The sequence below is a fragment of the Armigeres subalbatus genome, chromosome 3 (genome assembly GCF_024139115.2).
Source record: "Armigeres subalbatus isolate Guangzhou_Male chromosome 3, GZ_Asu_2, whole genome shotgun sequence".
Classification (NCBI taxonomy): Eukaryota; Metazoa; Arthropoda; class Insecta; order Diptera; family Culicidae; genus Armigeres; species Armigeres subalbatus.
In genome coordinates this window covers 408,274,533-408,302,417 of record NC_085141.1, presented here as the reverse complement: position 1 = coordinate 408,302,417, position 27,885 = coordinate 408,274,533, and the positions used below count along the sequence as shown (strand labels likewise).

The following is a 27,885-nucleotide window of genomic DNA, read 5'->3' as shown; positions in this document are numbered from 1 at the left end:
CATACTGCAGGGTGATCTGAAGCAATTTCTTCTGGCTACATCTCCAAGTGTTCCGCCTAATGGCAGTGTAGAATCGAAGAACGCTAACAAGCCTCCACCGTTGAATGTGCCACAGATACTTGCACTGGCTCACCAAATTGGACGCGGCATGGATGCCATCTACAAAGCCCGGATTATCCACAAGTAAGTTTTTTTAGTTTATGGCACGACCTCGTTGCATACACATCTGCTGTCCTGCTGTTATAAAAAAGTAATCTAAATCACCAAATCATCTATTCTTATGACTATGTTTGTTCACCCTAGGGATCTTGCAACGCGCAACTGCATCATCAGCAGTGACTTCTCGGCCAAAATCTCCATGCCGGGTCTCAGCCGAGACAAGTACAACAAGGAGTACTTCAAATACAAGAACCAACTGATGCCGGTCCGGTGGATGGCCCCCGAGTGCCTCCAGGATGACGATTTTTCCATCAAGAGCGATATTTTCTCGTTTGCCGTGCTGATGTGGGAACTGTTTACTACGGCCCTGGAACTGCCCTTCAAGGATTTCACCGACGAGGAGTACGTTACGCAAGCCCAAAACGGCAAGTTGGAGTGGAAGCTGGCGGAAAAGACGCCGGAAAATTTGCACAAAATACTGGTCTGTTTAAAAATTGAATTTTAGTTGTTATGTTGATGATTAAATTTATGTTTTTGAATTTATTTCAGACATCATGTTGGTCAGTCAATCCAAAAGAGCGACCTTCCTTCAGTCAGCTGGTCGTAGCCATCGGAAACTGTTTACAAAGTGAGTATCCAAAAGAGCCCACAGAAGTGGCGCCTGCGGTGTCGGAGCCGGCCGCAGGAGCAACATCGACGGCGGATTGAGGAATCTGTACCCCTAAGTATGTAAGCCATTCGTGATTGATGAACGTAACTTTACACAACGACTGCTTTTTCGTCCAAAGGATAGGGACGGATAAGTTTTTCGAGTATGTCTGCTATTAAGTGTATCCTGTATTATATTAGTATTTATTGTCAAACAAATGAGTAGATTCTATACAATTGAAATTGGGAATTTATAGAACTTGGTTTTATTGAGAAAAAAATGGTGACTTGTTGAAACCATGTTATGGTTCGAACAAAATGAGGAGTTTATCCAAAAGTTTGATAAGACTTATGAAGAAACTTACTGCCGTACATATGATGGATCCATATGTGATCTGATAGCATTTATCGAAATGAAGACTTGATAATATTTTTATCTACAAACTGATAAGATAATCTTGGAATAAGTCATCGCAAACGTACTATAAGAATATTACCAGCACTAGTATTATAGACTCGTAATTAGTATTCATTCATCAAAAAAAATCTTAAGTGGAGCAATTATGATTAACCATCTAAGGAAGGATAATAATATATGTCAAGACTATTTTTTATCTTTGGGAAATTTTCAAATTATCTATCGTTTACCCACTGATTTATTTTGAAATTGATCCACAATTTGACATAGAATTGTTTCTCGATTAAGGACAATCCTCCCGGAAACCAAAACTAAATGAACTCACGTTTTCAAGGCCACATCAATCAAAACGGAAGCAACGCTCAACTGTCACTTTTATTTTTCCACGCATGCTGCGACGCAGCACAGCTGGAATAATAAAAATGACAGTTTTGCGTACTTCAGTATCGAGTTTTTATTGCCTTTGAAAACGCGATTAAATTTTGTTTTGGATTCCGGAAGGCTTTTTTTAATGAAACGTTTCGTTTGAAATTATTTATAAACATGGATCAAAGTATTTCAGATTTATCTTGTGTTTGGATATTTTTTTCTAATATATTGAACACAGCTAGCATTGTATGAATGTGCTTGAAATAAAACCAGTCCAGAAACATTACATCATATTATAATTGCCTGCCATACAATATAAATAAAAATAAACACACAATTGTAGATCCTCTTAGATATGATCAAACATTATATATTCAAAAGAACATCAATCAATCTTCAATCATTAAACACTCAAAATATATCAACAAAAGTATAACTACCACACATTGTCTGTAGAAGAACCGCTTTTCGGCATACTAAGCACCAAACGCCGCCGATTGTTGAACCAATTTGTTTCCCAATCTTGCCTTACGCTTCCTGTTGCAATGCATAGAGTTCTTTAAACTAAAAAAATCGAAAAATCTTTATCTTGATCTCCGCTCGTAGATATTCCAATTCTGTCGCTACTTATGACAATTATATTCAAAATTATACACGTACTCAACTTTCAAAGAAGTTATTCCACCATCATCATAATGTAATCCGCTGGTAAAAAAAACATCAACCGTAGCTTCTAAATAAAACTTATTCCGATGGGAACATTACTTTAGAATTCATCAATATTCATTTGTATAATACCAAACTTCTAAACCAGAACCGATGCATTTGTCCCAATCTTGGACTGAATTAGGCTAACGAACAAGTCCGATTGCATTTTTACATAACATTTTCATAGAGTGTAAGTGAATCTCTAAAATACTCAACTGGAGAATAGTTTGAGTTGAATGAAAGTAGGGAAAAATCTCTGAAGTGATAAATCGAACAATGAAAGCTGCTTCCAAGCAAAACGTAGTAAGACTCTTTTTATGTAAATAGTGACATATCAGTTTTATAGGTTTAATTCGTGTCGGTGTGAGAAAACACACAAACTTGAATTTTGCAATTGTAAGCGGTTTCTTCCCTCGTTTTAGCGAGAAATTCTGTATTTAAAATAGTGAGTTTTTTTTTATCTTGGCCAAGTAAGAACAACACAAAATAATGGTCTAGTCATTTGGAAGGCGAAGTTAATGCGGTCAATTTAAGTAGAAAAGGGAAATTTGATTGCGAATGCGTCAATTTTTCGAGGAACAGTACATACAACGCTGCATTATACAATTTAGTTTATCGGAAAGTAACATTTTTATCAAGACTTAGTAGTTAAGAATCAATTTGCTGCTAAAACTGGTTAAAAGCGAATAAATGGAAAATGAATGCTTAAATTACTCAAGTTGAAAATTAATGCGTCCGAACGGTGTCCCTCCAAAAGAATGTCATCAAATGAAGATTTCTCTTGAATGTAGTTGTACTCTATGTAAAATTGTATTTTCTACTCTCCAGAGGCAAATTGCTTGCAATATTGGTACGGATATCATGCAAAAAATCCTATCTAGATTTGTGTTTCACTGTTGCTATGTTTCATAAATTATGGATCTCCAATTAGGTAACTAAATTCTAATTCACATACATTGAGAGTAGTTCAATCCACTAAATCACTAATACAATTCTCTTTGCTTGGCGTTCCTATTGTAAAAGGTATATTCTATCTGAAATCAGTTTGAAATCAGGAAAATAGCCCTGACTCACTACTGCGCTCCTATTATAGAGCAAAAATGACGCAGGCATCTAATAGTCTCTTAGTAACTCTACTAATTATCATAGTTATTGTTATCATTTTAACAAAATTAATCACAACCGCGTTCATTCTCTCCCCTATGGGGAACCGAACACGCGTCCAACTAATCGATGTTTGGTATTTGGCGCTCGGTTTCGGAACTCACCTCAGTCTGCAACACTGCTCAGTACTGCTCGTTGCGGTACGTGCGGAAGAAACGGATTACGATTTCCGGCAGGTTCGGTGCCCGGCAGATGTACCGATGGCCGTAGTGGCTGGTCTTCTCGAATCGGTGGAACTCGATGGGGCCCCACGATTTGCCACGGGTGTCTAGGGCGGTGCGGTAGAGCTGCGGATAGAAAAAAAATGCGACCCATGTAATAGAATGGTTGAGATACAACACGACAGCCTAAAATTCTTCAATCCCGTTTAAGTCTCTGCACGAAAAGGTCATGGTCTTTCAATTCATGAAGGTTGATGTTGAATGAGGAAGAGATTTGTGAGACAGGATTTTCGAAGAACACGGATAGTATCAAACAGCACAACCCATTTAATTGTGGCGTTCCTGTTCATAAAACTTCATCAGGAAATTTCTAGGTGAGTTTCGAGTCCGCTTTCAAAAGATTGCCTCCTCTGAACAACAAATAAGATTATGTTTTACTGAAATCCGTAAATACTTTGTAGAAGTAAGGTTTTAAAGAACCCTGAGCAAATATTCACTTTGAACGAAACAGCGGTACAAACAATTCCAAACAAAGAGAGATATTGTTCTGGTAGTTTCAGGCGCTTTACATTAATTTCCTCAGTTCAATCAAAGGTAATTGCCTATTTCCGGGGATTAAACCACCCGACTTGGACGTTAATTTACAATGTTATGAAAACTCATATGTGAATATGTACGTTATGTGGAAGATATTGATTTGGAAAATGTATTGGAGGTAAACACTTTCCCTTCGATGGGACTCGAACCCATGACGCTCCTCTAATGTGGACGTGTACAATACACATGTGGAAGTATTGACTTGAGAAATGGATTGCGAGTGATTTTACTATGCGTCCAATTTGGGAATTTCGAGCTCGTTAAGTAGCCGCTAGGTTGCGAAGGCCGACGGAGGTCCTTCATAGCTTAGTTGGTTAAAGCACCAGTCTAGCGTACTGTAGGGTCATGGGTTCGAGTTCCATCGAAGGGAAAGTGGTTACCTCCAATACATTTTCCAAATCAATATCTTCCACATAACGTACATATTCACATATGAGTTTTCATTAATTTCCTGGTAAAACAAACGTTCCATAATATAGACTTTTGCAGCAAAAAAATCAATTCAAAGTATTGTGAAAAAAGTTTAAAAAAAATATTGGTGGCTAGCTCTTTTGCAGCTACAGTGACCCGTTTTAGACTACCAGTCCGAGGTCACTTTTGCTTACAATAATCGCTGCCTGTTTATGCTACCATTATCAAATGGATAATGGACCCATAAACAAACTTCCGGATTCTCTAATCCAGCGCGTATTTAGTTTTGAAATTACAATTATATTAATTATTATTTAATTGAAACTTGTTACAATGGAATAGTAGTAAATCCATATTGAAACAATCTCACTAGAATTATCTACTTTTGCGTTCACGGTGAACAATTAGCTGGAAATATTTTTTTGGGAAGAGCTCCGGATCTGTACTCCACGCTCGATCTGTGTTGCGCTTGCGGCACATGTGGCGATTTCATAGCAGGTATCATCACACACAAATTTCCTCTAAAGCAGCATACCATAATAACTAACGCGCATTCTTTAAATCTATTTTGCATTAATGATAACATGAACTATCGTAGAACATCACGCGTATACCAATAAGCGTTTATTAGAATATTCTGAGAGTCTCCATAAGCTAAAATAGAAAAAAATCGAGCGGGGAAGATACCGTCTCACGCGGCATACTACGATTTTTTTTCCCCAGAAGTTGCTTCAGCAATATAAAAAATACCTTCAGGAATTCCATTTGAAATTTCTCTAGGTTTTCCTTCGGAAAATCCTCTGAAAATGAATTCAGAATTTCAGAATTCAGGAATTTTCCTCAGGAATTCAATTGGAACTTTGTCAGGATTTCATTAAAAAAATCATTTAGCAGCTCCTTCGTTTTTTTCAGAAGATCCATCGCAAATAGCTTCGTAAAATACTTTTAATATGTATCTAAAATTATCTTATTTGCATTTTCCGTGCAATGCTATAAAAATGTATTATAGTAAAAGGTAGGGACCGATACCCTACTTAATAAACAGTCCGGCGTTTGTCGGCCTCTTTTCTATTCCAACCATCGAGTGAAAAACATCCTCTTCAACACAGCTCCGAAACCCGCTTAGCAGTCTCAGTTAATCAGTATCAGTTAATTAATCTTTCTCTGTCTTCTGCTGTCCGCCGCTAGTGAAATCTACCTCATAGTATTGAACATTATACTTTGAGATTTCTTCAGATACTCTTTGGAAATTTCTTCGAAAATTCCTTTAGGAATATTTAATTACTTTTTTGGATCGCCTGTGGCTCCCCTTTATTATGTATGACACGTCAAATTTAGAATGCAAACCACTTTTGCCATTTTATCACCAGAAAGAGCAAATATAAGGTACACTGGGGGAAGTGGAAAAAGAAAAATCGATAGTGCATGTTTGAATTAGTGTAAACCCAGTTTAAATGATCTCAATACGTTCAATCAAAATGGGCTATCAAAAGCAGTCAATTTTGCACCAACTGTGCGGTAATTCATACAATTTTGGTCTCTTGAAATTTATGGAAATAGATTTTAAAATTAGAAGTTGTTTTTCCACTTACCCTAGCGGGGTGGGGTAAGTGGAAAACCCATGTTACCTTGACCTTTAATAGTGATGAATAGTTACATATAAATAAAATCATTACGGTTAATTGTTCTGAGTATTTTTGGTGGAATAATTTCATTACCTTAACGGAATAGATCCTCAAGGAATTCTCATAATAGCTGATTTGGTTGTTTTTGCCTTCTTGAACACTAAGTGTACGTAAAATGGGACTTACGGGGTTATAAACTAATCAACTTAGTTTAACGAATTGAGATGATGTCTGTATGTGCGTATTTGTATGTATGTGTGTGCGCAAAACACGTACAAAATTATCAGCTATTCTTAAGCACTTGTCCTTAAACAATTTGTTCGCAGAAAAATTCCATTCAACGGCGAAACTTAATGTGAATTATAGAATATATTTACCTATCAGTGCTATTTTCAACTTTCTTATATTTTTTTTTCATATGTAAAACATGTGAATGGCATGATTACCGATAGGTAGATTAATCAGGCATTTTCTCATTTATATTAGTCCAATCACCACTGGAATCACAATGATAACAAAGAAGGAACATATTAAGATTCACAACTATCGAAATAGACCCTGGAGGGAAGAAAAAAATTGCATAATAAAAACATTATCCACTTCACTCGCAGTGTTTGATACCTGGGGTAAGTGTAAAATCTTTGAATTATTTGCTTTCTTGGTACAAACCACTACCAATTGAATGGGATTGGTTTATTTGTATTATAATGGTCACCTGTGATATAATTTCGCTTGAAAAAGGGACAATTGGTGCAAATAAGAATTGATTTTATGAATGCAGAAATCAACTTTTCGTGAAACCTAAAATTACAGTTCAAGCGTTAACCGTGTTAGTGTATCAGAAGTGATAACCACACCGTAGTATTTTAACCCTTTTTTGGCTGACAGGCCCTTGTTCCTTTTGCAATTTGAAGTGGTGATATATCCATTTATTTTTATAGCTAGAAGCCGAAACTCGGTGACATCTAGGTATGCACTTGACGAAATGTAGCATCTGTGAGAAAATCAAGTGGATATGGTAAGAGGGACGTGGAGCTGATTTTTTTACCACGTGAATAGTCGACAGGGTACCCGTGAAAACCCAGAAATTGATATTTTCATAACATTTTTTAAACATATTTTTAACAGATTAAGATAGTTTTGGGTGTTTTGGAATTGGGAATCCATATAATTATTGTCCACTGTTGAGGTTCACAGCTTTTGTCAATGACTATACAAGAAATCTTTGGAGTAAGGTCTGTCGACTAGTTTCAAATATGCTAAATACTCTTTGCGATCCTTAGAATAGAAGGTGTTCACATAATATGTTCTAGATCATCCATACAATCTCTGGAGTAAAACCTTAGTCATCCAAGAAATGCCTGGATTAAGGTCCCAAAGTCTACCCGCGTAGTCAAAGGTCTATCGTCCTAATTCAAATACGGTACATGCGTTTGTGGTATTTAGTATAAAATTCGTTCATAGCATATGTTCCGGGTCATCGAAAAAGTACTCAAAGTCACTACACTGCCGTCATACGCATAGTTGTCCCATGTTTGCTGGGTTTTCCTATGTACATGGGACAATTATGCGTAGAACGGCAGTACATATATTTTGCGTTATCCCAGAAATCTTTGGAGTAAGGCCAACACGAGTGTATTGACTAGTTTTTAAAAGTGGTACGTGCACTTCGAGGTCCTTAGAAATAAAATTTGATTCCAATATATGTTCTGTATTATCCAACAAATCTCGGGAATAAGGCATTATGATCTACATTAGAGTGATTCAAATTTTGACTTTTTTGCTCCCCGATGCTTGAACGATTGCATTTGCCATTTTAATCCTCCTAAATTTTTAGCAATTTTGGATGTAATTTGACTGTGCACACGTCATTTGAAGTTTGTATGGAAATTACTGGGAAAACTGACCTTTATTTGCAAGACCGTTCCGTGAGGTGGCCCATGAACTATTCAAATATAATCAACGCATTGCCTACACAGAATACTTCTCAAGCTGAAAGGAAGTTGTTGTTGCGCGAAGCGATTTCTCGTTTGGAGGCAAAGTTATGAAGAAAACAAAAATGCTCATTATTTATATTGATGTTATTCTTTTACGTGTTAAATTGAATTTCACACGATTCAGTATTTTCTTAATAACTTTTCTTGCGAGCATCAAATCGTTTCGCAACAAAGACGGCCTGTTTCCACGGTGCTTTTCACGATATACAAAAAACAAGGCAGGCTGATTGAATCAAAACTAATAATGAGATCATAGTGAACCTGATTACTTGTACATTGCTATTGCTACATATTAACTGTTGGGTGTTATATAATTTTATAACTGGCTTCATCCATATACTCCGACCAAATCCTGTAATTCAGGTAACCAACTCCATCGGAAAGAAAAGCTATGTTACCTAGAAAATATTCCCATTTATTTGCTTTTGAATTTGTTTTTAATTTAAATTAAAATATTGGTGCAATCTTGATGGAATTATAACATGTAAAGAAAAAGTACCGAATTCGTAAAGAAAAGTACTCGACTAAGTCGAGTCAAGTACGAGACACTGAAGACGACCACACAGTTGTGGTCGAAATACGTATCTGCAAAGATAACGAAAATTAACTGGTGGAATTAAATGGACAGTACTTAATTCGTCTTAGACGGTTTAATACATTCCACTAAACGAGCTTAATATATTTTTCTGACTTTCGAAATGTTTCGTCTGGACATCCCTATCGACTTCAAAATAACCTCTATGACTGGTGAAAAATTATATACATGTTTTGCCAAAACCAGATGTTCTTACTTACTTACTTATGGTTATCTGGTAGTGCAAAGGGCCGAAAGATCTCCATCCTGAGCGTTGCTCGGCTATCGCTTTAACCTGTTGCCAGGTTAGATTTCGGTCGACTTCTTTTATTTCTTTATTGAGGCTTCACCGCCATGAGCCTCTGGGTCTGCTTCTGCTGCGATGTCCCGCTGGGTTCCAGTCTAATGCTTGTTTACAGATTTCGTTCCCGCCCCTACGTAGAGTGTGGCCGACCCAGTCCCAGATGGAGCTCGTTGTTTGAGATCCAGTTGTGAGGCCACCAGGCCCGAATTATATACCGCAGGCATCTGTTAATGAACACCTGCAGCCGTTGAGTGTTCTCCACTGATACACAACATGTTTCGCTAGCGTATAACAGCACAGATTTCACGTTAGAGTTGAAAATTCGTATTTTGTTACGTTCACTTATCTGCCTGTTTTTCCAGATATTTCTTAAACTCACAAAGGCAGCCCTTGCTTTCTTGATCCGTGCGCCTATGTCGATCTTGGTACCGCCGTCTGACGCCATTTGGCTACCAAGATGTTGGAAGCTTTCAACATTATCCACTGGTTGCCCGGCTACTGTGAAACTGTAAGGAGTCAGCGTGTTTACATCCTACGATTTGGTTTTGTTGACGTTGATGACTAAACCTGCTGAGGAGGAGCGCTCGGCAAGGTCGTTGAGCTTACTCTGCATATCAGAGCGCCATTGCGCGAGTAGTGCACGTCATCAGCCAATTCGAAGTCGTTTAGGTGCTCCATGGTTATAGGCTGCCATAACAGCTCGTGGTTTGGTTCACGGTCAATCGCATCTACCAGAATCTCATCGATTACGATGAGGAATAGTAACGGTGATAGAATACATCCTTGCCTCACACCAGCTACGACCCGGATAGGGTCAGACAGGACCCCATTGTGCAGCACTCTACACGAAAAGGCCTCGTACTGTGCTTCGATGAGGCCGATGATTTTCTCAGGAACCCCCTGGCGTCTCAGGGCGCCCCACATATTCTCGTGATTGAGACGGTCGAAAGCTTTTTCGTAGTCAATGAATACCAAGTTAAGGGATTCTTGGAATTCGTTGACCTGCTCCAGAATGATGCGGAGCGTGACAATATGGTCCCCACAGGATCTTCCGGCACGGAATCCGGCTTGCTGCCGCCGGAGAGTCGCATCGATCTTCTCCTGAATCCGGGCCAAGATAATTTTGCACAGAACTTTGAGAACGGTACACAGCAACATAATGCCTCGCCAGTTATCGCATACAGTCAGGTCACCCTTTTTGGACACCTTCACTAAAATACCTTGCATCCAGCAAACCAGATGTTCTAGGTTCTCCAAACTGTTCCTGAGTTTGGATCAATTGATCTACCAGGTCAACTGCACTCGAAAGCTATCTGAAATCGACCAGTCAAGTCATAGTCAAGTTCGTAGAGCCCATGCGCCCACCACATGTTTTTGATTCTCCAATCTGTTCTGGAGTTTGGATCAATTGGTCTACCATGTCAAATGCGCTAGTTCCAATTTAAGTTATAAAATTATTATTATAAATAAGAGTGTACATAGTAGTTAGGTTATCAAATTTTCTAAATTAATCAATGCCTCCTTAAGGCTATTCTGATACATTAGATAATATTAATTACATTTAAATTCCAACCATTACGAATCAAAGATGAAGGGCCAAGTAGCCAACCACTTGAAATGTTAAAAATAATGTAACAAAAAAAAATAAAAAAAATAAATGAATTTAAGTCGGGGAAGGTCCACACAGCCTCTTTAAGAAATATAAAATTTAACCTTACTTAAATGTGACAGTCTTTGAATTATTGTTGTTATTTATACGATCTATTCTTTGGAGTCTAAAATCGACGAAAAAAAGTATTCGGGAGAAATTGATCCCTTTCCAAGAATTTGCTTTGGTAAAAGTAGTCGACGCTCTCTATTTTTTTAAAATATTTTTCTAAACACGCAGAATGTTCTACTTGCTGTGCGTATTCACGAATAATTTTTGTTATGGATTTCGACAGCGCATGTAATATTATAATTTAGGAAGACTTGATTCCCTATCTATGATAACTACGCAATAATTTATTTCCTAGCCAATCCTTCATCAAATCTGTCAAATCAACAAAAATATTAGAGGCCAAACGTTTACATAGGAGGATAATGAGGTATGCCCCCATATTTAGAAAACAACTTATAAAACAACACAAACAAACCAAATAACCTAAAATTGTGATGGAATGGTTTCATTTTTATCAGTACAGACGATTCAGCATATTAGGGGAGACCGGGAGACTTGATCCCCTTTTCTGAATTCCGATATATCACAGCCAAAAATAAATAAATATACGCGATTTCCACACAGACTCTCTAAGAAATATAGTATTTAACTTTACTGATTTTTTGGAGTGCGGTCAAAAATCGACTTTTAAAATATTCGGGGGAAATTAATCCTTCTCAAAGAACTTGCTTTGATAAAGTTTGAAAGGTGCCCTCAGATTTTTTAAATATATTTCCTTCAAAATACTCGGAATTTTTGAATTGCTGTGCGTATACATGAACGATTTTTTTTTAAATTGAATTCAACAGCGCATGCAATTTTAAAATTTCGGGAGATTTGATATCTAATGCAATAAATAATTTTTCCTGCCAACCCAGAACAGATTTATATATTTTTTAAATTGTTTCGCCAAATTGTTGTATAGGTGACTTATGGGGGATTAATTGTTGTCTATTACAGAAAAATATAATTCATTTGATTGTTTCTAAGTTGTATATTTACTTACCTTATAACCTAAATTGAACGGGACAACATGATCATCCTCAGCATGCAAAATCAACACCGGCTGTCTAAATTCTGCGATGTGTTGATCGGACTCAAAACGCAGTTCATTGGCATACATTGGACGTGATATTGTGTAGTCGAACCATGGAAGATGCCGATACAACTAAAAATAGATATCGTTAATGCAAAGTTAATTCCATTGATGAATGTTCAAAGATAATCGCTACCTTAGAAAACGGATGAGCACAAATCTCCTCCCGAATGTTATTGAAAGGGCTTTCTAGCACCACCGCTTTCGGGCCCGGCAAGCTCATGTCCGTCAAAAGCGATAGCAAATGCGTAGCCACCCCCGTCCCCAGCGAATGGCCCCACAGGTAAATTGGATTTTTACTAATACTGGTTATATACTGATACACGGCCAAGGCGTCGTACACGACGCCTCGCTCGGTTGGGGAAATGCTGGCCGAATCCCCGTATCCTCGGTAGTCCAGGGTCACCACGTGGTAATTGAGACTTCGCAGCAACTTGTACAGCTCCACCCGGTGGGATGCCCCCCTTGAGGCAGTATTTCCATGTAGGTACAGCACGATATCATTGGTGGTGGCTCGGAGAGTCTCCTCAAACAAATCCTTCTGGGTGGATTCATCGTCCAAGTTCAGGTTTGAGCGGTGCAAAATCCGCTCGATTCCACGATACTGTGTGGTATCTTCGCTAACTAATGCGTCCACTTTGTCCCGCACATCCTCCGGTGCTGTCATGTTAGATAGAGTAGGCTGAAAAATATGATAACGAGAACAAAGTTTACTGAATGATTTATATCAAAATAGTCACGACTTGTCGGATTATTGTTAAAAAAAAGTTGAATAGAATTTTATAGTTATATACTTCGCTATTCGATAACTTTCACTGTGATGCTGTACAATATTTTTAGTATTCCCATCTGCTGAGACTCAGTCTCAGTTCCTGAATTAAATTAAAAAGAAAATGCTTAGCCACCAATCAAACTAGTGCGTTGAAAAAACATTTTTCCAAAAAAGCAATGTCTATCAAAAGTTATATTGCTTTACGAGTCACAAGTAACGGATCATTCGAAAAAAAAAATCTGACACATTTGAGTTTAATTTTAGTTGCAAATCAAGGTCGTTTCAAGTTCAATATTTTTGCAGTTTCCTATAAAAAATATCTTGTTGGCAAAGCAATTGCTTTTATCAAAATCATTTTGACTTTCGTTGCAGTGCAGAAGCTCAATGTCATTATTCAATTCACAATTATCACAGAGATCGAGTAATTCTTATTTTTGTTATTTATGGTACATACATATATCCGTGCACGAGACTGGTCTCGCTCTAGATTCTCCGCGTGAAATTTTGCATTCAGACCTTATTTTGCGCATATGTTTCTGTCTGTTCACGTTAAACGTGCTATTCGTAACGACAACGATAAAGTGACACAAAATGAAAACATCTGCAACGTACCCAGAGAATGAGAAAAAAGAACAAAAAAAAACATGTTTTCAAATTTACCGGCCAACATGTGAACGGGAATTAAGCCCAATTGCCCCAATTGTAGAGCACGCCTTATCAGTTAAGCTTACCTCGTTAATTTGCAGTTCCTTCCAGAAACGCCGCACCAGATCATTGGGAAGCACGTGCCATACCGCAACACCCACATCGACGTCGTCTTCCTGGTCCCGATAAGTGACGATGAAATTTCGCGTCGCGTACAAACCGCTTTTCTCTGGTCGTTTGAGATCAACATTCGGCGGGTAGGAAACTAAAATTACGGGATAAATGAATTATTCAATTTTGCCACCCAAACAGAAATTGTACTCACTGAATGTGAGGAATAGGATGCTTTTCTGCAGGGCAAACGAGAATTTAAATATCAATGGCAGCACGATGAAAATGATCACAAACACCAGGATGCAGATCTTGCACGTCGTTAAACCGATTCTGCAACGAGAGATACCGAAAAGAGAGAACAATTTACAAAGTGGTTACATAAGATCATGACCGAGGGCGCACTTCACAAGAATGGATTGCTTTTGGATCGCAAAATAAGGCATCCTGCTGAGCCAGGGCGACTAGACTATGGCTAAATGCAGTACAATACAAATCACTTGAGCGTCGGTGACGCCCCTTCTCTTCGATCTTCTCGGACGTCCTGATCTATCTTTGGCGATCTCAACGACGAGATCACGTTCTGAAGAACCCGCCGCCGATCGTCGGATGTCTGAACTTGACCCTAAACGGGGGTGGCCAGTGCTTACGATAGCTGGGACGATTTTGAGTCGCGTTCTAGAACCGAATCCACCCCTCAGTCGACTAGCACTATAAATCGCAACTCTCTCGCGTGGATGGCTAAGCCGGTCTGACTAAGTTGGTCCGTCTGACGGCATGCAGCGCAAGTGCAATTATAGATTAGTTTATTTTCATTTCGCGATATAAATCGAAGAGATGCGGTACAGGAAAATTTCGGAGGCCATGCGGAGCACGGCGGGTGTAGCCTTGCACTTCAGAAACGTGCGGCGAAGTATTATATGTATTATCGTACTGTACATATAAACAACGTGGTTTCACACCGATTTCGCTGATGGTGAGTTTGCGGGTTAAAAAAAAAACAGGATAATCCACATAGAGTTAGTGGTGCCTTTCTCGCGCGTTGTAAAATATGAAGAGACAAACTTATTAGACAGGTCTAAAAAGCAACTGCATTATTTCCAGCGCCTAACATTTATTTGCATTCATTTCAATGCATTTTAGCAACTCCGCAAAAAAGGTAGATTTAGATTTTTTTAGGGAGTGAAAAACACCGATTTGCTAGCAGGTTGCATTCGACGCGGAATGTGGCCTTTTTTTAATTATTGAAAATAAGCCCGATCGAACATTGCGTTCCGAAGTCATTGCGTTTCTTTTTGTATACCCACACTATAGGTCTCGGAATTTTCTGTCGGTTTAGGAGATATTTTATAGCGTTTCCGTATACGAGAAAGGCAATAAAAACAGGAGGATGATGTCTAGAATAGAACACGACCTGATGATGTCCAGAATAGAACACGACCTACATTTTCAAGTTTGCAAAGTTGAATTTCAATGTCCTCAAGTATTTCGAATTTTAGATTGACTTGTAAGCACCAAATTAAAAACCAATTTAAGGTGAAGGTGGGTTAAGTACCAAAACAAAGCTTTGAAAGTATTTGTACAATAAAAACTGTCATATACTGTAGTAGTATTGGTGTCGTATTAAAAAAAAAACAAAGAATATTAGTAGGGTGGTTCAAAAAACGACCCAGCACCACCACGCTCACTCGATTCCGTCCCATGCTCCGAGTGTCCTCCAAAAACCGATTTGAACAAAAAGTGGTTGAGCGCATGCCTGTTCAAGTTTGTATGAAAACTAGTATGGAAACAAAACCTTTTATTACACTGGCTACAGTGCCTCCCCTCCATACGCTGGCGAAATAGAATCCACATAGCTGAAAGCAACATTCCAGAGACTTCCCTGAAAGAAAACCGCACCGCAGAAAAGATTTATTGATTACGTAACGCAAAAATAGCATTTTATAACCCACTCACCCCCATGTCACACTTTTTCTATGAAGCATCTGCCCCTGGTGCGATAGTGTAGACTAGACTAGACTAGCAGTATCTGCCCCTGGTGAGATAGATATCACAGACAAATTCTGGATATTTTGTTGAATTGCACGTTTCACTGATGCCTTCTGAGAAGCCTAATTATCATGCTAAAGATTCGCAACCTCGATTAAAATCGACTCGCAACTATTGGAACGACCATTCAATATGGATTGTCTATGGAGTTGAAGCTCTTGAATATTTCATCCAGTCATATGGTCTCCCCCCTCGCCAGGGCCCAATGACGAAGCACCACAATCAGAATAATGTTAAATTCAATCTCGCCATATAAACTGTCATACAAGCCTGAAACGACTTGTGCATGGTAAGACTCTATTCAAACTAGCCCAAACCATCGGATGACACCCAAATTATAAATCACAATTGACTGAGCGGGAGCAAAATTATTTTTGAGCCACCCTAATTATTAGTTTGCTGCTGCCGGTGCCGTTGTTTACATTCGCTCCGCGATCAGTTTTTAATCGTTTTTTTTCGGGCAAAATTAGCAGTTTATATTAAGTTTTCGGTTTAAACAAGTGACTGATTTCGAAAAGTGATGTTTAATTTGCATTCCATCAACATTTCGGGCTCCTCATGTACGGAGAAGTGAGTGAAAACTTGATTTTTTCAGTGCCCTTTGAGGAGAAGTGAAGTGCAGTGATAAGCCCACCAAATCGCGAACGGCTAATAAATTGGCACGAAACTGCTGATTTATTATATTATTCGAGCCGAAATGCATGGGACTCTTTGGATAAACATGTTCATTATCACGGGAAGTGAATAAATATGCTGTGAGCAGGTTAGTAATTTGAATTTTAAACTTTTGTTCGATGCTGTTCGATGCATTCGAATGTTGATGGGAGAGGAGTGCGGGAGGTGTGGGGTTGGTCCGTGGAAGGTCCGGTGCCATATTGGCGGCCATAGTGGTACTCTTAAAACTATGTCCTTAATGCACCTAGTAGTGATACTGCCTTTCTCGCATTTAGCCAAGACACCAACCTTGTATGGTTCGATACACAATTTTCTTTATAATTTTTAAACGTAATGGTCAATCGTTATCAAATTCAATAGTTATCAACTAGGCCTTGCTATCTGTCGGATGCAACTTGTTGCTAGAAAATCGATTGAAAATTACTATATGTATACTAAGTTGGATAATGTTTCTCTTAGCTTTTGTGCACACATAAAAATGGAGTGAAATGATAGCCTTTCGGTACAACTTTGTTGTACGAGAAAGGCAAAAAAAACATAAATGAGAAAGAAGTAGAGACCTAATTTTAATTAGAATAATTTCTAATTTAGGGTAAAATGCCCAATAGTGGACCCCCTAGTAGCGGATTTTTGCTCTTCCTGTCATAAGGATTGAAAATTTTGAACATAATAATTCTGCTTGATATCTAATAACAAGTTCAGCATTTCCTCTTCACGATACATACATAAAACACTCAAATACACGACGTCATTAGTTGAAATTACCATTTTGAAGTCTGACTGAATTCGCCCTATAGTAGACCTCCTGGGGGTCCATAATAGGAAATTGCTTCCCTATAGTCGACACTTCATTTGATTTTCATGTTTCGTTTCGGGACGTTCTTCTTCCCTATTATGGACACCCCAAAATATTCCTATAATGGACACTCTCGTGTTTACTTTTTATAAAATTGTGAAAAGTCATCTAATTTTACTTTTCATAGCATTTCCAATGCATGTAATCAAATCATAGGACTGTAAGGCAGGTTCTCCCGATGGAATTTAATAGCAAAATGTTTACATTGTGCTGTAATTATGCAAAAATGGCTGGAGGGTCCTCTATTGGTTTGGGGTCCACTATTGCACACTTTACCCTACAATCATAATGAATAAATGCTTACTCTCGATTTGCATCTATGCAAACAATGCGTGGGGAAGAATTGATTCGGAAAATATATTACAAGTGTTTGACGTCTTATGCTGCAGTTTTGTTGAAAAAAAAACCAACTTATTTCCAGGGCTGTTACAAACTGACCAAATTCCAATCCGCGAAATTCGCTAACAAAATGAAATCCGCGGCTACAAAAACAAAACCGCGACAAACAAAAATAAGCGAACTATCACGTAAAAACACATTTCAATGCAAAATATAAATACTGTTGCTTTTAATCTATCAATTGCTTTGATCATTCTAAAAAATGAATGAAAAATTATGTCTCATGATGTTTTGAATGGCGAATCAGAAATAATTTTATGATTTATAAATATTTAAATAGATCGTTGCATTCCTAATAGCCTCCAGGCTTTCTCACTTCATAGAGTTTTGATGTCAAAGTTCACAGATTTAAATTTCACTGAAAATAAAGTACATGACGTTTCATACCAAGATACATTATTTTATCAAAAGAATAAACTCGCAAAACGTTATACGTTCAAGCAGAACTGACTTTCAAATGCAGCCAAAATAGTTGATGGCTATTTCGCATTCAATTCAAGGGTTTAGAGGCCTTCAGTAGCATGAATTTGGATATAGAGTAATAAGAACAGTTGACGACTCCGAACTCATGGTGGAACCAAAGTGGGAAACCGCCAGTTTGGATTCTACACACTAGAACTAACATTGATACGAGTTTCTAAGGAGGTTGTTTAGATGGCGTTGGTCACACGTAGATCACAATTTGGTTAATGGTAATATTGAAGAGCAATAACTTGAAATGTGTTTACTATTTAGATGACTAGAATCCTTACGCTACCTTTTGACAGGGCAAGTGAAATGAACAACTCAGTTGAATTCAATGAACTTGCCAAAAGTTGAAAATGTCAATACAAACAAAAGTCAACTTTCTTTTCGATCGAGTAAATTGAACGGAAATGTTTAGACGTTCATTTCGCGTTCAATAAATTCGAGCAACTTGTTCAGCTCACTTTCCCTGTCTAAACGCAGAGAGAAAATACAGGACTTGCGATATTCTACTCCTCATGAACATACAAGTACCCAGTCGGAGGGATTGCATCGTCTATTGCGAGCAGTGGATCGTCGGATTTGCAACCAACCATGATTTTCCATGGTGTCTCAATTTATGTAATGTACTCAAGCACAAGCAGTGTTGTATAATGTCATTGGCATAAATTTGTCTAATTTTTCGAAACCTTTTTCAAAAACAGAATATCAAGTTATGAGGTGTAACGAACTTATAGCGCTTAAAATGTCCTATAACTTTGTCTAACAGAACATTGCTGATAAAATAGTCTGACACGTGGGAGGCAAAATGTTATTTAAAAAGCGACATTTTGAAAAGATTCCACTCATGCCTTAAGCCTCAGCTTTATATTTAGAGCAATGTACCTTAAAGTTTTAGACAAATTAGGGCACGAGCGAACGAAGAAACGATGAATTTTGGCCCGTAAATCGCAGAAACGCTTTTTACCGAAAAAATATCTAATCAAGCAATGATGGTAATTGGACTCTCCAGTCAAACATTTCACTCAATCGATTCTTCATTTTATTCAAGATCAACCTTTTCAAGCATTTATATTTTTTGACGCCTCTAACTATTATTAAAATTTAAAAGAAGAAATCAAAAAAGAGCTGTTGACAAACTTGGCCTAACATACGCTATTATAACCCAAATCAGGCGAATCCTACTGGCCGGCAACACTTTTTCAGTTTTTGTTTCGATTTTTTTAAAAATATGGGTTCTTCGGGAAAGTTGACCTCAAACGAATCAAAGAATTTACTGAGACTATAAAAAGAGATATAATGCTTGGAGAGAAAAATAGACAAAATGTCAAGCCCCAAATTGTAAAAATAATTTACAATATTCGCAACGACATTCATGGGAATCACTCTCAAAAATATTGAGAACAAAGACTAATTTCTAAACACAATTCAACGTCCCGGAAATCCAGAATTTCTATATGATTGTTGTTAGGTTGTTAGGTCAACAGACGGTCTCTCAAATATCGTTTGGATATCAACCAACATTCAATAACTTAAATATATAATGTGTTATAAATGTGTTTGGATCCCAAAGTATTGCTTACTTCGCATACACTCATATAAAAACATTAACATTTTGAATTTTAGAGAGAGTGTAAATATAAATCCGCGATTTTCGCGACAACGTTTAACGGAACCGCGATTTTCGCGACTGAAAGAGCAAATCCGCGAAATTCGCGAAAAACGCGAAAAACGCGAAAATCGCGAAATCCGCGACTGTTGTAACAGCCCTGTATTTCCTCAAGTAGTGATACTGCCTTTCTTGCATTTTAGCTAAGACACCAACCTTATATGGTGCTAATATGGTTCGATGTACCATTTTCGTTATAACTTTTAGAAGCAACGGTCGATCGTTATCAAATTCAATAGTGATCAACTAGGCTTTGCCCCTTGAAGAATGAAACTTGATTCATTTTCATTTTCATTTTGTAGCGTTTGGTGGGGCAATGAGAGCGCAAGTCAATCCCAGGCCGATAGTAGAGAGGGTAATGGCAGAAGAGTCCTTGCAGACCACTTGAACGCCATGGGGTAGGATAAGGATGGGGTGAAGTGAGGTTCGGATTTGGAATCGACTCGACACTAATGCAAAATGTAATTGAATGCCAACTAATCAGTGATCAAAGGTTAAAATGATAATTTCAAAAATTATTACGTTTTTCTAGTTTTTAAAAGCAATGTATAAAATGTAATGTCTTCTTCATTTGCCTTGGAGCTTTTTTTATGTGGTTTGAAAAGTTATATAGTCTAATTATAAGTTATTAAGTTTTGTTAGCTTTATGGGACCACATTGAAAATATAAAAGAAATATTGCGTAGTGTTCTATTTTATAACTTTTATTTATGCATAATGAAAATTAATTAATTTTGTTTGTTCTGGGTGTAGGGTATGCGTTCGTCAAATCACTTTGTTTACCTAAGTCATGGTTTCATCAATGTTCTTAAGCTGTGTCGACACTACAAACTCAATGTAATATATATCATGTCAAAGTGGAAACTGTTAAAGAATTTAGTTTATTCTGTTATCATTTTTTTGTCAAGGTTGCTTATAACTTTAAAATGTTCTAACAAGTAGCTTTATCGTTGTTTAATCACGGTGATAATCTATAAAGTACTAATCAAGGTCAGTTATAGGATTCATTTTTCGGTGGGAAAGTAAAGCTTCATCACGCCTATTCCCTATTTATTGGTAAAAATGAAGCCGTCATGAGGTTGTTCATATACCATCATTCTAATGTGTGGTATTTTTTATTATTGCTCTTCGAAGTGAGGCATTACAAAATAAAACTGGCGCCACGTTCCTAGTTTCGAAAAAACTTCTACTCAGTGAATCCAGTAGTCGATTCCCTACGAATGTCTTGAATACTTTCTTTTTTCAATAAATGCCTAGCTAGCTAAATGTAAGCGTGGCTACGACTCAGTGTCACAGGGAGAGCATCAGAACAGTATTGCGAAAAGAAGAGAACTCACATCATTATCACTGATGAAAAAGGCCTCTGCCTGACTGCACTACCATTCACGGCTCCAAGAAACGATGTCCGTTGGATCACATGCACATGCGTTGAATTAGTGCGCCAATGCCAGATATGTGACGCGGCACCTAACAAAAATAGTCAACATGTGATACCACCACGACAGGATATGTCTTTGGTTGCCATATCAGTGCTAATGGCGTAAGCCCACCCATCGCGGCAAGATAACATATCCGAAGGGAGGGAACTAGGCTTTGCCCCTTGTATAATGAAACTTGTTGCGAGAAAATCGGTTCAGAATTACTATATGAAAAGTTATCTAATGTTTTTTTTTAGCTTTTGTGCACACACACACACACACACACACACACACACACACACACACACACACACACACACACACACACACACACACACACACACACATACATACACACGGACAGACAGACATTTTCTCAGCTCGTCAAGCTGAGTCGATTGGTATATAACACTATGGGTCTCCGAGGTTTCTATAAAAAGTTCGTTTTCGTAGTGAAATGATAGCCTTTCGGTACAACTTTGTTGTACGAGAAAGGCAAAAAACAAAGAAATCCACCTAGCGGTGATGCTGTCTTACTCGTTCATTATAAAATGTATCGAGAAAGGGTTATTAGGGAGGTAAATAATGACTTAGCGCACAAGTTTGTGATTGTTTGGAATATTTCTTATTCCTCATTGACTTTCAAAATTCATTCCAGGGGCAGTCAAAATTTGTGCATATTAAAAATCTGGTCATCACTATATCTTACACATATTTATTATGGAAAAATGCAATGACAATTAAAGCATAGCATATGTGAATGTACAAATCGTGGGTGGCTATACAATGCTCAATTAAAGAATCTACTGTATATTGGTACTTGGGATTAGTACCTTTTCTTAAACAATAGCAGTTTTGACGATGGTGAGGTCCAGCCCTTAAAGAAGGATGTTAGGGCAATTACTGAAATGCAACGGCCGGAAGATGTTACAGATTGCACACGATTTCTTGGTCCTACGATGGGGTACGTGACCCACCAAATTGAACATTTTCTTCACTCTCCTTGTACTTAAATATCCAGAATTGTTCTAAAAATAACGGTTTCGATTTATTTTGATAAACAATTCCCAAAGAATATTATTAGTTTTCCTGAAATAATGTCTGAAGGAAGTTCTGAAGGAATACCTGAAGAAAATTCTTAGAGTCTTGAGGAATTTCTGAATTTATCTTTTTCTGGAAGATTTTCTGAAGGAATCCTTGGAGAAAATTCCGAAGGAATTCTTGGAGGAAAGTCCAAAGAAATTCTTTAAGAAATTTAAGTATATCGGTAATTCCTTTAGGAGTTCTTTTGGAAATCTCTATAGGACTTGGTACGGAGCTATCAGAAAATTCGTTCAAGAATGTTGGAAGGAAATGGTGGAGGAAATTCCTAAAGAACTACTAGATGGATTTCCGAGGGAATGGAATGTCTTACCTGGAAAAATTCCAGTGGAATTGTTAATATAATGTTCGAAGGAAATTTGTAGAAATTTTTAAAAGTTGGTATGTATGTATGTATGAGTTATCCGCCATCCTGACTTGAGTCTTGCTCTGCATACGGCTCCATCCAATATTACAGTCAAATTTAATTACCATTCTGCTTTCAATGCACTGCTGTGTGAAGGGCAAAAAACGGAGGTGGTGGGCCCGTTAATTTGTGGTGGGCATTGGGATAAGTTGTGGTTAAAAACAGAATATTATTAGTAACCACAAATAATAGCGCTCTTTCTGATTGGAACCATATGTTGGAATTTGAAATCGGACCAGAATCAAGTGAGATATGGCCATTTGCTTAGAATCGGTGCCGGTGCCGGGAGTTTTAAAAGGGACCAGGCCAAAAATCCATCAAGCTTTTTGACCGATTTTTCATTATGAGTACACTCCAGAAGTCTTCTGTCACGTCAAGAATGAAAAATCAACCAAAAGACAGATTCTGAAGTCGCTGGGGTGCCCCCGGGAAACCCGTATAGGGGACATTTCAGTTTTGGCACCAAAGCTAGCCATGCGACGGTTCGTTTTTCATGGTTTTCTATCGGGAAGCGAGATATGAATGTAAAATGGACCATTGACGGCTTTGACCGCTTCCGGGACTTACGGATTTGTCCCCGGGGAACCCATATAAGGGTACATTCCAATTTCGGCACCAAAGCTAGTCATTCGACGGTTCATTTTCCATGGTTTTATATCAGGAAGCGAGGTATGAATATAAAATGGACCATTGAGGGCTTTGACCGCTTCCAGGACCTACGGATTGTCCCCGAGGGAACCTGTAGAGGGGACATTTAAGTTTTGTCTCCAAATCTAGTCATTCGGCGGTTCTTTTTTCATGATTTTCGAATGACCTCTGGTCGTCGAATGACTTTTTTCTGCACTAAAACTGAAATGTCCCCTTCTACAGGCTCTCCTGGAGCAATCCGTAGGTCCCGGAAGCGGTCAGAATCTCAAATAGTCCATCTTATATTCAAACCTCGCTTCCTGATCAAAAACCATAAAAAACAACGGTCGAATGATTAGTTTCGGAGCAAAAACTAGAATGCCCCCTTCTATAGGTTTCCCTCGGGCAGTTGGTAGATTCCAGAAGTGGTTAGAGTCTTCAATGGTCCATTTTATATTCATATTGCGCTTCTTGATAGAAAACCATGAAAAAAGAGCTGTCCAGTGACTTGTTTTGGCGCTAAAACTGAAGTGTCTCCTTCATCAGATTTCTTGGAGCAATGGATAGGTTCCGAAAGTGATCTGAATCGCTAATATTCATTTAATATTCATTCCTTGCTTCTTGATCGAAAACTTTGAGAACAGAACCCTCGAATGACTTATTCTGGTGCAGAATGTGAAATGTCCTTTTCTACATTTTCCTCGTGAACAATCCGTAGGTCCCGAAAGCGGACGAAGTCGTCAATAATACACTTTATAATCATACCTTCCTGATAGAAAACTATGAAAACTGAATAGAAAACTATGAAATAAGATCCGTCGTATGACTAGTTTTGTTTGCTGAGGTATCGTGGACTGTCTCTAGTGTATACTCCTGGAAAAAGTTTGCTGGTGGCCGCTGCGAGCTGCTCTTCCAGACACTGGTGCAGCCCAAGAGGATTTGGATAACATCGTTCATGCCCTCGTTAAAAAAAGCATATCTGCGACTGACTACCGATAACAGATATCTAATTGTCCATTTTATTGCACAGAAATTTGATTTTTAAAAAGCACCCGAAAAAAATGATTTTGAAACCATGCGGGGTGAGATGCGCCAGTGGATGGGTTAAAACGCGCATGTGCTTATCGTACTGATTTTCATTCTAATTGCCTACATTAAGGCAATTAACCGAATGTTTCAGCTGTTTCGGTCATACGAAATGAGCATGGGCGTAATGCCCCACACCGACCTCAGAAGTTTGAAGGCCCATAAAATCGTTTTAAAACCATTTTTGACGACGATTTCGTGTGGAACATAAAGAACACGAGTAAGCAGCATGGCTCATGGCTCAATTATTAATTTATCAATGTATAACAGCGACAGAAAGACTAAATTCCACAGAGCTAGAATTGCATCAAAACACGCAAAAATCGTTTTTTCGAGTTTTTCATGTATAACTAGAGAAAAATCATGAAATATATGTATCCAATGGCAATATTTTTCATTGCTTTATCGTATAGACTATTGAAAATAATCAAAATGGGGATATTTAACCTTATTCAGGGGTGGCGCGTTTTAACCCCTATGGGCGTGCTACCCCCACTTCCCCTATGCAGCGAAGCTGAATCAAGATTAACGGTTCATGCGTATCGTCAACTATGTTGAGAATGGATGGCTGTCATATCACAAACTGGACGACTTCAGTCAATTATTTTACAAGTAGGTATCACCGACTGGTGGTACCTACTGGACTTCAAACAACCATCTGCAAATGGTTGCACTCACCGCACTTATGTAGGAGCGGGAAAAAACGTTTTCTAGAGCAATGATACAGTTTTTCTGGCCTGGAATGACTAATGACATAGAGGAAATGACCGCCAACTGCACAGTTTGTGAGAAGTTTTGAAGGAATAATCAATAATCAGCCCTCAAAAAAAGGGAGTTTGGCTGTGGCAGCTGTCAAAAATGTTACTTTGAAAAAAGAGAAACAAAATATTGCAGAAAAATAATAACAAAAAAAATTGTTGATGAAAATCATGATGATGATGATTACAAAATAATATTTTTATGGTTTGTTTTCCAATGTACTATCATGAAAATGAGGTGCGCGATCGATTCCATGGTAAAAGCTAATGCATGCACAAATAAGATTGAACACTACGCGTCTGCAAAATAATATAATTCTGGCTAATAAATTCAAAATGATTATAACAGCAATATCATATCTTCACAGAATCTATCGATTTCACACCAAAATATATTGGTTATTCATATCAATTACCAAAAATGTGATTTTCGCGCAGAAAATATCATCTAATCATGAATTTCAGTGACTGACTTGAAAATGCATCTTCGTTTTTAATATGGACACCATTGATTTCGATCAAAATAATGTTGCTCGTTAAACACCGTTATGAACTCTTCGAAATGTAAATATTCTTATTGGAGTTATTAATTTGACCATATTACGACCAAAAATGTTGGCTTTGATCGAGTTTTGAAAATAGGTTTAATTACGCTCTTCATCACAGCTCTACGTGCTTATAATATCAATCGGCAATAGACGTTTGAAGCTTTTTCAGTAAGTTTATAATAGGTTTATTGATAGCAATAGGATCGCCAATAAGAATGAGCAACTAGCCATGGTGACTGCTGTCATAAATCTACTACTTATAAGAATAAAATAAATCCAACAAGCATGCAAATTGTTACTTGGGTATAATAACGCACGAAAGTTTTATGAGAAGCTGAACCTTTCACGTAGGGGCCACGTGCCACAGTCTGATATGTGTAAGGACATAAACGGGAACCTTCTTAATAGGGATGAGCGTAAGATGATCGAAAAGTGACGGCAGTACTAAGAAGAGCACCTGAATAATGATGTGGCAGAGAACGATGGCATCATGGTGGTGAACTTGGGAGCATGCGCGTTTTCCGGCTCCAGATATCCATGAAATCCAGGAGATTGGTAGGCTGAAAAACAACATAGCCCCTGGCGTGGACAACTACCAGGAGAGCTATTTAAACACGATGGTGAGGTACTCCTTAGCTTAGCGGATAGATAGGTGGCTACAAAGCAAGACCATGCTGAAGGTGGCTGAATTCGATTCCCGTTACCGGTCTAGGCAATTTTCGGTTTGGACATTTTCTTGACTACCCTGGGCATAAAGTATTATCGTGTTAGCCTCATGATATACGAATACAAAAATTATAACTGGCTTAGAAACCTCGCAGTTAATAACTGTGGAAGAGCAAGAACACTAAACTGCAAGGCGGCAATATCCCAGTGGGTGATGTAACGCCAATAAGAAGAATAAAAAGAAGGTGAGGGGTCGTACGCTTATTACGTAAGCCCCCCTCCCCTCCTGAATTTTTTTCACACAAATGATTTTTTATTTATATGGAGCGTAAGATATTGGCCGACCCCCCCCTCCTCCCATAAGTGCTTACGTATTATGTGTACTAGGGTGGTTCAAAAAATCGATTTCGCTCCATAGCGCTTATTTGATTCTTTACCATGTTCTGAGTGTCCTCTGAAAATTTGAGCTCATTTGGATTAAAACTGATTTAGCACAAGCCGTTTCAAGTTTGCATGCAAATTAGTATGGGGAAATTTATTTTGTCATTATACTGTTAATGATGCTTCCCCATTATTCGCAGGTTAAAATAAAACCTACATAGCTAAAAGGAATACTCAACAGCTTTCACCCAACGAAAACCGCATGTTGATTAATCGTCCCAATAATTAGTAATCGATTTTAAGACAGGTTGCGAATCTTTAGTCATGATCGTTAAACTTCTTTGAGGGCATCACTGAAATGTGCAGTGCAACATAGTAGCCTGAATTTGTGTGTGCTATCTTTTACGCCACGAGCAGCAATGTTGCCTGTTGATGAGTTATGCAATTAGCTCCAGAAAACCACGGTATAGATTAAATTCGATTACTAATTATTGGAACGATTAATTGAGATGCGGTTTTCACTGAGTGAAAGTTGTTGAGTATTCCTTTTAGCTATGTAGGTTTTCTTTTAACATGCGCTTGATGGGGAAGCGTCATTAACAGTATAATGAAAAAATAAATTTCCCCATACTAATTTTTTTTTTTTTTTTTTTGAGAGTTGACCAGTTGTAGTCTTAATAGACTGGTATCTCGGCTGGGCTCTCCATGTGATACACAATACTAGCAGACGACTCAAGCTATGTTGCTCACTAGGTCACTGCGGTCTGGGTTCGTATTGTGATCATACCGATACATTTCCCTTCCCGCAGTCTGTCAGTTTAAAAAACAAATAATAATAATAATGAAAGCTCATCACGCGCATGAATGTTTTCCGAATAATTAACATGTAAAGTTGATTTAATGTTTTCTTGGAGCCGACATTCAATACCGAATAGTAGTCTATGTTGACAACGGGTGGTACTGATGCCATCTCCAAGTAAAGGCCGTTCTACAGCGATTAACGCAACGGCGCATCTTGACAGTAATTCTGTATTCTCTGTCAAAACGCGTCACCGCGCCCACCACCGCAGCCGAGCCATAACACTTTGATGTAATGTGATGGGATCATACTAGTGGACTTTGTTTCAACATGGAATAATTTAAATGGTATCGTAAATATACAATAAATTAATTTAAGTACTATTGCAATAAATCGACATATTAATCTGAGAGCTTCCATTATTTTGGCGGTTGATCAAGATTATGGCGTCATATCCTTTACAGTACTGTCTGATATCATAAATTTCAGTAGTCAAATGGTCATGTTCTATTCCGCTCTTCAAAA

The 27,885-nt window shown here is 38.0% G+C and overlaps 2 protein-coding genes across 4 annotated transcripts in view; one reads left to right on the top strand and one right to left on the bottom strand.

The window, feature by feature from the left end:
* Positions 1–3,004, top strand: part of LOC134223059 (tyrosine-protein kinase-like otk) — a 193,207-nt gene extending 190,203 nt beyond the window's left edge. The window contains exons 10-12 of the mRNA XM_062702196.1: positions 11–183; positions 304–640; positions 709–3,004. Coding sequence (XP_062558180.1) covers positions 11–183; positions 304–640; positions 709–867 — 669 coding nt within the window. The 3' untranslated portion in view covers positions 868–3,004. The remainder of the gene's footprint in view (positions 1–10; positions 184–303; positions 641–708) is intronic.
* Positions 3,005–3,077: 73 nt separating this feature from the next.
* The window catches only part of LOC134227100 (lysophosphatidylserine lipase ABHD12-like), a 51,737-nt gene continuing 26,929 nt past the window's right edge, over positions 3,078–27,885 (bottom strand). For 2 of the 3 annotated variants that reach the window (XM_062708370.1, XM_062708368.1), the window contains 5 exons: positions 13,673–13,791; positions 13,434–13,612; positions 12,067–12,612; positions 11,841–12,002; positions 3,078–3,753 (listed from right to left, as the gene is read on the bottom strand). In XM_062708370.1, coding sequence (XP_062564354.1) covers positions 3,589–3,753; positions 11,841–12,002; positions 12,067–12,612; positions 13,434–13,612; positions 13,673–13,791 — 1,171 coding nt within the window. In that variant the 3' untranslated portion in view covers positions 3,078–3,588. Of the gene's footprint in view, positions 3,754–11,840; positions 12,003–12,066; positions 12,613–13,433; positions 13,613–13,672; positions 13,792–13,863; positions 14,204–27,885 lie in introns of those variants that run through there. The other variant, XM_062708369.1, reaches the window with a different exon arrangement.